General features: G+C 32.2%; 2 protein-coding genes across 6 annotated transcripts; one reads left to right on the top strand and one right to left on the bottom strand.

The window, feature by feature from the left end:
• Nucleotides 1-411: 411 nt before the first annotated feature.
• LOC116853866 (lysocardiolipin acyltransferase 1-like) lies at nt 412-5,607 on the top strand. Of its 4 annotated transcripts, none has more exons than XM_032835147.1 (5): nt 446-927; nt 1,996-2,169; nt 2,304-2,511; nt 2,599-3,165; nt 3,264-5,604. In XM_032835147.1, exons 2-5 carry the CDS (start codon nt 2,002-2,004, stop codon nt 3,428-3,430), a joined length of 1,110 nt encoding a protein of 369 aa, XP_032691038.1. In that variant the 5' UTR covers nt 446-927; nt 1,996-2,001; the 3' UTR covers nt 3,431-5,604. The 4 variants fall into 4 exon arrangements, with proteins under 4 accessions (XP_032691040.1, XP_032691038.1, XP_032691039.1 ...); XM_032835148.1 differs by having other exon boundaries at nt 448-927; nt 2,109-2,169; nt 3,264-5,605; XM_032835149.1 differs by lacking the exon at nt 1,996-2,169 and having other exon boundaries at nt 412-927; nt 3,264-5,607.
• A 2,956-nt stretch (nt 5,608-8,563) lies between these two features.
• LOC116853980 (ribosomal RNA processing protein 1 homolog) lies at nt 8,564-11,300 on the bottom strand. Of its 2 annotated transcripts, XM_032835393.1 has the most exons (8): nt 10,852-11,089; nt 10,543-10,766; nt 10,288-10,458; nt 10,024-10,206; nt 9,683-9,951; nt 9,273-9,598; nt 9,031-9,197; nt 8,564-8,872 (listed from the first exon to the last, which is right to left on the bottom strand). In XM_032835393.1, exons 1-8 carry the CDS (start codon nt 11,087-11,089, stop codon nt 8,636-8,638), a joined length of 1,815 nt encoding a protein of 604 aa, XP_032691284.1. In that variant the 3' UTR covers nt 8,564-8,635. The 2 variants fall into 2 exon arrangements, with proteins under 2 accessions (XP_032691284.1, XP_032691283.1); XM_032835392.1 differs by having other exon boundaries at nt 9,031-9,598; nt 10,852-11,300.
• Nucleotides 11,301-11,625: the final 325 nt, after the last annotated feature.

Here is an 11,625-nt window from a genome sequence, read left to right on the forward strand (position 1 = left end):
ATGAATAAAACTTTTATATATTTTAATATTCTATACGATCTCTCAATTATACGTCTTTCCATTAAAATATAAAACAATATGAAAACAGGCCCATGTCGATGGTATATAGCGATTAAATATTAAATATAATTAATTTTAGAATTGTCATTTTACTGTATAAACGTTAAGCCTATTATGCTTTATTATATTCCTTATACAAATTAAAAACTTATTATGTATATGATATATCATAATCTGATTTTTTATCCATGTCTAGTAAAATAATGTGATAATATAAAAAGTGCTTTTAAATACAAATAATTATTTTTAGTCTTTAAAGATCTTTATCAAAATAAATTTTGAATTTTCTTTCTCTCTTTCTTTTTTTCTTTCCATATAATAGCCTTAATATTCCATTTTGCATATATAAGTATATAATTGAAATGCAGAGTGAAACTAATTCACATCTGAATGTTTAAAAAATATAAAATGTTAATAAATTTTTATTTCCTACTTTTCATGTGAATAAGCTCTAATAAGTATTTAACATAATTGAGCAGAATATGGTAAAAATAAATATTATTCTATATATATTAAATAATTATAAATATTATTATATATAAAAAATTATTGAAAGCTAATACGACAAAAATACCGTATATTATGCATAAAAATATTCAGTTGATTGCCAATTGTAGAAAAATTTTTCAATATTTTTATTGGAATCATGCAACCCTCCTGTGTTCAACAGATCAATAATGGTCCAACACAGCATCCTTCAGCTTAGTAGTAGAGGACGGATGAGAGAGTGAGGGTGAAAGGGGTGGCAGAGAGAAGCCCCTCTGGTAAAGCCAAGAGGAAGCCAGTAAAGACATAGTGTTTCACAAGGAAACAGTCAAGGTCCAATGTTCGTAAAAAGTGCTTCAATCGCACGGTGCACATGTGAAAGTGAGTTTTGAACACATTATATATTTTATACATAATCTCTTTTTTCCCATTCTCTTCTAGCAGCATGAAATTAACTTGAATTTTCCTGCCTCTTTATACGTGTCAGAAGTGTGAAAATCTCAAGTATCATTTCTTTAAGTATTCTTGTGAAAATTATTATTGAAAGGACGGATAAAACGTTGTTTTATTCGTTTATAAACAACATAAACGCGGGAGTCCTGTTGCAATGCCAATCGTTACTATTATTAAAAATTCTTGGGACAATTCAGATTGATAATAAATCGTATTTTATGTACATAAGACACCCATTTTCAAATTGAAATGAATATCTAGCATAAAAATCGCATAGTCGCTTTTTAGTATAACATAACAATTATTTATTAATAGTAACCTTCGGCCACATACATCATAAACGTTTTGATCCAATGCTGACTCTCTTCTGTATACATTATAATATGTTTGCGTGTATAAAATTAAATCGAAAAATTACAAAAATAATATAGTCTTCCGATAATCATAATATTTAGCGGAACAAATATTATTGTCGTTATTTTTTATGATCAAAGTATATATCAAAAATAGAAATTATTTTTTTTTATCTACTCGCTCATTTAAACTAATGGAAGAAAATTATAGCTTATACAAAAGATGTTTTATAAGATAAGCTGTCTTGAACGCGATATGACGACGCATATGGCGTGTCGTTAGTATGTTCTAAGTTCTAAGACTATATGTATGTACTAAGACTATTTATTCTAGAATAGTGGAGGATAGTTTTAAATTTTATCATCAACTTACGTACTTGTGATGAACATTTTGACCATGGAAAATACTTAACAAATTGTATGTGCTTCATTGGATACATTGACTCTCGAATACTTGTATCACTTTACTTGTAATACTTTTGTAATTTTCCAATTTAACACATTGTAATGCATAGCGAAGAGTATCAACATTGGTCTGAAATGTTCATGATATACATGACAAAGTAGAGAAGTATTTATTTCTGTCCTTTTTTCAATTTTTAGAGCTATATAAGAGATTCTTGTTTTCTTTAATGATTTTCAGACTATAATGCGCGGATTTTTACGTGGTATATTGTATTGTGCTCTGTGGTATGGTAGTATAGTAGCAGGCTTTTTATTTATCGCCTGTCCGTTCCTACCGTTGTTCTTGTTCAGCCCACCGAAATTCCGAAAATGTGGAGACCTCTTGTTCTCGTGTTGGGAGCTTTATCCTACTGTAAGTGTACTGTTAATCATTAATTTTACATGTCATATGTGCCCACGTGCGTACATGTCTATTCTTCATACGTAATACATGTCTATTCTTTTGGATATTGTGCCTTCTTATCGGGAATATCTGAAATATTCTAGGCCCTGTTGAACATGTTTGGTGTAAAGATCTATGTGTCTGGCGATCATATATCTCCTCATGAATCGGCTGTGCTCGTGATGAATCACAGGACAAGGGTGGACTGGAACTTTCTATGGGCGGCGATGTACCAAGCGTGTATGCCTAATGTAGCTTGTCACAGATTGAAATTCGTTTTGAAGGATCCTATACGACACATTCCTGGTCCAGGTGATGTTCTGTTTTTCTTTTTCGTGAAATGTCGATTCAAAGTTGTATTTACTTTCTTTTTTATCATTTCACACGTACCTGCGACAGGATGGATAATGCAAATGAACGGTTTCCTTTATATAACGCGACGTTGGGAAGAAGATCAAGGCCGATTATCGCGTACTCTTGATTACCTGATCGCGTTAGGCAGTCGCACACAATTGCTGATATTTCCTGAGGGCACCGATCTGACGAGAAGCAGTAAGGAAAAGTCAAATAAGTACGCGCTGCAGCATCATTTGCCGGAATACACCTATACCCTGCATCCAAAAACAACGGGTTTCGCTTACTTGGTGCAACACCTTCAGCGAGCGAACTATTTGGACGCTGTGTACGATCTAACGATAGCGTATCCCGACTATATACCGCAAACCGAGATTGATTTGATTAGGGGCAAGTTGCCGGACGAGGTGCACTTTCATATAAAGCGAATACCCACCGCGGAGATACCGACGCACGAGTCGACGTTGAGAAAGTGGCTGGAGAATAAATGGTCCGATAAGGAGAGGATATTGAAGCAATTTTACGAACAGAAGACATTCTCCGCCGAAATCTGGCCGATGGCGAAGATGCTACCGCTACGGGCTGCTTTCGGATTTTGGAGTATGTTGACAGGTACGTTTCTGTTTCTTTTTTCTCTTTTTTTCTGAACATAATTCAGGAGATTCAAGATCGATAAAAACAATATCAGAAGTGAAATCTTACGTTCGCAGGAATGATGGTACTTTTACTCATTATTTCGCCGATCTTCCAATTATGGGCTCTGATACATGCAGCATTTTTCGTTGCGCTGTCAGTTTTCAGTACGGGCTTCAATCAGATCGAAATGGGGTGGTATTCGCGCTGGAAGAGTTACCCCTTCCAAGCTAAACGTAGTTAGTCGAGAATATATTTTGATTTGAAATTCTTTAGAAGATTATAGATAGTCGTCTTTGTCTCTCTGTGATAATATGTAAATATAAAATTGGAATTATAGAAGAGAAACATAATTTCAAAGATCTTGTGCAATATCACGTAACTGTAATACGTAGTCGTAATACTATTGCACCGTTTCAATCCTTTTATGTTTATTTATCTCGACGTTGTAGTTCTAAAAGCACAGTGGTATACAACAAAATGAGAGTGTACAATTCTTTGATAATTGAAGTTTGTCCTCCAAATAATCACATATTATCTTTAAAAAAGCTGTCATTAAAAAAGAAAAAAATGGGTGATGCAAACATTTTGATGTTTTATGTCAAAAAATATATATACATAAGATAGTATTTCTAATAAAAATATATTCCGTGGAAATGTCTATATTTGTAAAACATAAATTGTACAAATTTCTTAGGAATTTTCTTATCAAAAGAATAACATTTTTGAGAGAACCACTAGTTTTTACTGCAACACATTTCTGATAAACGTTGATACAAACAAATGGAATATTGTTATAAACATGGTGTTTTGAGATATTATTAACAGAGTAATTTTCATATATTACATAATAACGAAGAAAGAAATATAATCATTACATTTCTATGCCATTTTGTTTCTATCTAATTATTTATGAAAAAGATTTCATATAGCAGCATATGTAAAACATGTGTCTTTTCAATTAATATAAAAAAATTATGTTTCTTGAATTATATAGGCTAAATGTAAATTGCGAACATTTTATAACATAGGAAATGTATAAAATGTCATGTATAATTATACAAAAAATTTGCATAGGTTATAGAAAGTATACATTAGAAAATGTGTATTTTTTCGAATTTTTTCAACCAAAAAATTTAAATCCTTCAACTATTGAACGATTTCGAATGTAAGTAAAAGTGAATTCATGTGCCAAAGAAAGATATAAGCAATTAGATTAGTTTTATAAAAAATTCTCATTCAGTAACTTGTAGTTGTAGAAAATCAATATATGACATATGTGTATCTCGTAGTATACATGTTAAATATTTTCTTTACATAATTAGTACCTGGGAGCCGTAAATTCAATCAAACCAATCACTTTCTTTATATAGCTCCAACAAAGAAATAGTCAAAATCATCAGTCGATGAATAATCTATCTTACCTGTCTGTGTCTCTTGTAGATCCGAACTAGTCAATGATAAATTGTATGTTAAGAAATTTTCCTATGCGAATAAATGTTAATTAAACTGTTGTGTAATAATGTAACATGTGAATAATCTTTAAAATTGTTGCATGTACCGTCGGCACCGTAATACAAAATATTCTATATAAAAGCACACACACTGCGTTCGTGTACAATGTTTACTTCTGTAAAGTAACAAATATATTACACATGGTGTATTATGCTCTCAAACATAAAAAAAGTGTGTTATAAAATATGAAATATAAACTCTTTATGTAATTACATATATGTGTGTGTGTGTGTGTGTATTTGAATAGTATAAGTCTACATATATATTCTGGCGTAATTATTGTGCTATGGTAATGAAAATAGAAAGATCTCAAAATATGTGATAACACGCTAGCTATGATAAAATTCATATTATTGTACAATAATTGTTGCTGGAATGTACACATTAGTAGAGTATAAAATGACACTTCTAGCGCACTTTGTGATTGGAGCGCAATAAAATCATCCGAAATCTTAAAAAAGTGGTATACATACACAAAAATGATTGGCCCGTACCTGGCGGTGATTGTTCTGCTAGAAACAATACATCACAATACATGCTTCTTGTGATCTGTGACTTCAGTGTTAGCATTTATTTTGAAAAATGCGTTGCTTATTGAACGGGATTGTTTAAATCAAAATAAACAACAAGGAAGATTAATATTTATTTAATAATTCCTAAAGATGGATGGAAACGCACCAATCAAAACAGAGTATTTATATCCAGCAAGCAATCTAGCACGAAAATAAGCACTGTGTGTCGCTGGCTTTATTCTATCTTTGTTATACGTACTTTTATATATTTTTCAGAATAAGTTAAAAACATATTACCTATTGCTGAATTGTCTCAATAGAATACAGAAAAAATTATTAGCTAGATGCTGTTTATAGCCAACACTACCTCGATTTTTTTTTTTTTTATTGAGAGAAATATACACAGCCATTAAGTACTAGCTTATCTGGCTAAAGCCTCTGTACATTCTTTCTATTCCTTACTAGTTACTTGTGTTCCTGTCTTATCACTAAGCATATATATAGATATGTCTTTACAGTCTTGCTATACCGTTTAGTTTTGCTCTTACTTTACATTTCTGTGACCTTCCTTTTTCTTACCTTAACTCTAAGCTTTGGTTATCTCTCACCATAGGCTCAAACTCAAATTTAAATTTATATTTATATTCGATTAACCTTTTGCATTGAAAATTAAACTAAAATTGATATTCTTAATTAATGATTGTCATTGCAAAATAACAAAAGAAAAAACTGAAATGAAAAAGTAATTTAAAGCGAACAACCGTTTTTCTTTCTTTCTTAGTATTATTATCATCATTATCCCCATCATCTATTTATCCTATCTTTATCCTTGACTATGTTTTAACATAGAAACGATAATACTAATACTTAGGGCTATCGCACACAAATTGACATAACTGCATATGCATAGCATAAGATCGTATGGACCAATGAGCATCGAATATTAAGCATCGAACACCAATATGGCGACTTATTACTCGATGCTCATTGGTACATACGGTTTTATGCTATGCATATGCAGTTATGTCAATTTGTGTGCGATAGCCCTAATAACACTACCTCGATTTCTTGTTAAAGAAAGTGGCGGCTCATAACGGAGACTTTGGAACGGTTGCGTTCAGCGAACTCAACAGTTGCACAACAGTTGAGCAATTCGTCAATATAATTGGTCTAGATTTAGGGATCTAACAGTAAGAACCAATAATCGCTGATTTCTCACTGAGCTTTTTCCGCTGAACGCGCCCAATGGCTTGGTTTACATCGTGCACTTGATACGCGTATTAAATAGTAACTTTCTATTAATCTTAATATCGACGATGTATATAAATAACGGTATATTAAGCTTGTATAATACTGATCAAGAAGACTTATTGTATCAATTGAATGCGTCATCGTTGATATGCATTGTCAATATTAAGATTATTTAATAGAAAGTTACTATATAGTACGTGTATCAAGTGCAATGTAAACCAAGCTAATTTATGGTTCTTGCACACAGGACGCGGTAATGCTTACCGCGCGGCAGAAGTTTGCGCGACAGCCAATCAATATGCTGCTTTCCGTAATAACCTTCTAGCTTTTACGGAAAAACAACATATTGATTAGCTGTCGCACGGATTTCCGCCGCGCGGCAAGCATTACCGTGTCCTGTGTGCAGAAGCCATTACAGAAATAACGGGTTCAATCCACTAGATGCTACAAATGTTTTGAAGCGTTATCTAAAGCGTGATCTACAATGAGAACTTAAACCATAAAACTTAAGTTTTAAGCCTAAAGCCGTAAGAAATTGACCAATCACAACCAAATATAAAGAAAATAATCGACTATGATTGGCCAATTTCTTACGGCTTAGAGCTTAAAGCTTAAGTTTTATGGCTTAAGTTCTCATTGTAGACCACTCTTTAGGCTTCTTTTTAAGCGTCTAGTGGATTGCATCCTTTGACACGTCATTTTTATAAGTTAGTTCCAAAGTCTCCGCTACGAGCCGTCACTTTCTTTATTATTCCTCGAACGCAAGGAGAATCAACTCTGATTGATCAGTTTTCTTACGACCTTATGGTTACGATTAAAATTTTTCTACAAAGGCCTTTTCTGCAAAGGCCCTATCGGAGACATGGACTCCGTTCCGAAATTCACTGTCAGTACTGAAATTCTATAATATACGTAACATAAACTATAGATTTTCAGTACTGGCAGTGCATTTCTGAACGCAGCCATCATATAACTCGACAATGGGTTATGACATTTTTTAATTTATCCTGAAAATCCTGATATTAAAAATATCGATATAATGAGCGCGTTCAGCAGACACAACAATTATACAACTGTTGAGTGATTCGTAAACATAATTGGTATAAATAGGGAACCAACAGAATAAACCAATAAACATCGAGTGCTCACTGAGCGCTTTTATCTGCTGAACACATTGGGCGCATTCAGTAGAAAAAGCGCTCAGTGAGCAATCAACGATTATTGGTTCTTGCTATTAGATCCCTAAATCTAGACCAATTACATTGACAAATTACTCAACTGTTGTGCAACTGTTGAGTCTACTGAATGCAGCCATTCAATATCGCCGTTATTTGAGGAACGATTTTAAATTTAACATCAGTACATAACACAATATATTACATTACTAATTTGTTTTATATTACATTTTAATTAAATTAAGGCCTATATTAATAATCGTTGTTGAAAATTGCTTTAAGTAAAATATTCAAATTTGAATTTAGAATCAGATAAGTTTTTCAGCTGAATTATAAAGGTAAGGTTACATATATAAATAAGCAGCATAAACTTTTGAAAGACATCTTAAAAATGTATAAAAGCAATAGGACACTCTTTAAGATATTTTTAGAAGCTATCTGAGTTATAATAATAACAAAAAAGAAAGGTATAAAAGAACCTCAGTAGTATAAAAGTGTGAAGCCACTGATGCACCATTTATCTTCCAGGTTGTCATAAATAAAATACTGAATCGATACTTAAATGAACTTCGACTTAAGAAATGCTCTAGAGATATTTGACAAAAAAAAATTAAACTGTCAGATGCACAACAAAAAGGTGAAGAGTGGAAAGAGTATTTTGCGCAAGATGACGAAGCTCAGAAAGTTCTTCAAGAAGTAGGATTTGAAGGTAATTTACAAGAAACTGATCAATTTATATGTGAAAATGAATGCCAGAATACATCATCGATGTTAAAATAGGAAAAAAGTTGGTGGTACAAATTATCTTTAATATCAACGAATTAAGATTGCGTGTCATTTGGAAGCTGTCGGCTTTGTGGCGGAAGCCTTGATATTGTAGCTAACTTTTAGTCGGACTTATTTACAATTTAAAATTAATAATAATAACGTATAGATATTTTAGCTTTATTATTATTATAAAAAGACAATTTCTTATGTACATATTTAAAAGCTACTTTAACCGCGCAAGCCCTTTTTGTAAAAGGGATTAACTGGGCTTGGTATAGCACTCGCTTTTAGTACACCAACTAGTGGCTTCTTATTTGCGTCGAAAGGAATGGCCGGACTTTTACGAACCTGTTGAATATATTCCGATGTATGTTGCTCAGTGTTTCGGTTTAATACGATCTTCACCTTTTTTTTCGCTGATACAAAATTGTTCACGTTAGTTTGCTTCTTTACCTGATTCGACTTCTACGGTAAAACAAAAAAATAATATCACACATGATTTGTAACTTTTATAATATATGTACTTTTATATTATAACTTTTATATATTAATGTAATTTTATAATATATTTTTATAATGTAATTTTTATATCATTTATAAATCATTAAAAGTAATATACTAACATTTTTCAGAGCTACCACTTGATTTTTCTGTGTAATACTGTTTTCCGATATAGTCTTCTTAGTTATGGGTTTCTTGGCAATTTTCTTAATCAAAGTGTTTTTCTGAGAGGTTGGTGTAGATAATGTGCATTGATCTATAAGTTCAGATACTTGCCACTCGTTAAGTGCTGCTTTCATTTTACAATCAATATTTCTGTTTGACGTTTTTATATCATTTGTGCAATTTAACTTGATCTTTTTACCTGCTTTATCTTCCTTAAATAAGCTTTTTGTTTTTAATTTCTCTCCATTTTCACTAAATTCAAACTTCAAGTCAAGTTTGTCGCGAGTTGAGTCATGTTTCTTCTGTTTCTTAGAAGGCTCTACATCTGAATTAGTGTTTGCATCATATTTAACTATTTGTTCGTCTCTTTTTCTTTTATGGTTTATCTTATCACTGTACAAAGTCTTGTCAAATTGGATAAGACGAAGAGCACCCTTTTTTGCATCTGTATCTTTTTTCTGCCAAATAGGATTTCTAACTTTCTTTATCCCAAGAGGCATCTTACCTTCTGATAATTCCTTGTACCTAGTGATGTAAGTTTTGTTTTACAAAGGTGAATATAAAGTAAACGCAAATTATAACCTGATCAATTAAGAACACAGTACATACTCCCCCAGAACTCTTGAAAGTTGCCTCCGTGACTTTGCCGTTGAAGATGGATAAAACTTATAACTTGAAAGTAATTGAACAATCTCTGCAGGATCAAATGAAATTTGTGGCAGTTCTACATCAACTCTACCTGCTCGTGGATCTAAAGGTTTTTCAACTTTATTGTTTAGTATTTTGGCTTCGAAAGACTGTTCATCCTCAGAGTTATCTTCCATGTCTGATATTTCTATCTTTTCTACATTATCCAAATGAGTACAAGGAAATCCAGCCTATTCACAAAAATGTAATGTGATTGCAGAAATTGATATTACATATTAAAGCATATTTAGAGATGTACTTACTTGTCTCCAAGCTTCAAATTTTTCTATATATTCAATACCTATATCTGATTGAAATATAAGGTATCTGAAAATATGCTTCATGATATGATTCATTTGACGTTCATCCTTAGTTGTCACTAAATAAATGACAAATGGTCTAATAAATTCACTCACAGCTTCTTTCGGCACTTCTCCATCACTGACCTTCACACAATAATAATTTAAATTATAGCTATTTTTATTAAAAATGTTTAAGTTTGATTACCTTACTTTTTTTTAGTATACCTTTGCAAGCTCTTCCAGATATATTTCTGTTACATGTAAACTAAAACCCAAGTTAGTTTTTGGACATAAAAATAGTTTTTCAAATATTTGAGATATCTCTTTTGTCCAATGCATATCCCAGGCTTTATCCTTACATACTATAAATGTTTGACGCAGTATCTTTCTTACTAACTAGAAGAAACAAGAAATAAAAGGATTATTCACATACAATTTAAATATCATGAAGTATCATAGGAAGAAAATTAAAAAAAATACCATATAAAATTTGTCTAATCTGTACTGATCTATGCCAAACCATTCTGTGGCAAGTGTTTTTAGAGCACAGGCTGTATAAAGCATGATCGTATCTTTGGAATTAAAACAATGTACTATTTTACTAAGGGATTCTGCTAGTTCTTCTTGAATCAACATCTTGTCAGACATCCACATGCAATAGAATAAACCTTTCCATAAACTAATAAAATCCACTTCTGTAAATGCTGTAAGATATATAATGATTATACACTTCTTAAATATAGAAATTTATATTTGAGTTTCTTTATGTTACAAAGTAAATCAACTTACCAAATGAGCTGTGCGAACGTACTGTTAACCATTTTTTCAAATTTTTTAACACCTTGTCTCGTACCCTCTTGTCATTATTGGCTAAGAGCCGCGCAAACTTAATTTCTTGCGCAATGACGATAGTCTTTTTGTCTTTAATTTTCGTACATTGTTGTCGATTGTCGTTATTTTTTAACGTTTCCGTCTTGCTCTTCCGCAATGGTACACGTGCACAATGTCGGAGTTTTCTCACAGCCATTGTTTGGTGGCGTAACAATTATACAAATTGTACATTCGTTACAAAAAAAATAAGTTTTTCTGTGATAATATAATAACAATATTCTTTATGTTTGATTAATTAAATAATATATTCAGGAAACCTTCATACAAATTCCTTCGACACGCTACTCTGCCCGAGAGGCTTGCTTGCTTGCTTGCTTCTTGAGCTGTGTTCCAAAATTCACTGCCAGTACTAAAAATCTATAGTTTATGGGTGCGTTCCGTTTCCACGCATAAGGCTGATATTTCACGTGTCGCATGACAAGCTTTTTGGATACGTTCATTGGTTGACGAATAGAGAATCTAGAAATACTCTATTCGCCAACCAATAAACGTATCCGAAAAGCTTATCGTACGACATGTAAAATAGCACCCTAATGCGCATGAAGCGCAACGTTAGAGTGACAGAGATACGAAAGTAAGATAAAATGAGAGGGAGAGCACTTGGGTGGGTTCTCGAACATAGGTTAGGTTAGTTTTCGAACGCATGAACTTCCTCAGCTCCGAGGTAGTGCA

This window comes from Odontomachus brunneus, unplaced genomic scaffold (genome assembly GCF_010583005.1).
Source record: "Odontomachus brunneus isolate Ranch 3 - 2012 unplaced genomic scaffold, Obru_v1 Obru_scaffold_007, whole genome shotgun sequence".
Classification (NCBI taxonomy): domain Eukaryota; kingdom Metazoa; phylum Arthropoda; class Insecta; order Hymenoptera; family Formicidae; genus Odontomachus; species Odontomachus brunneus.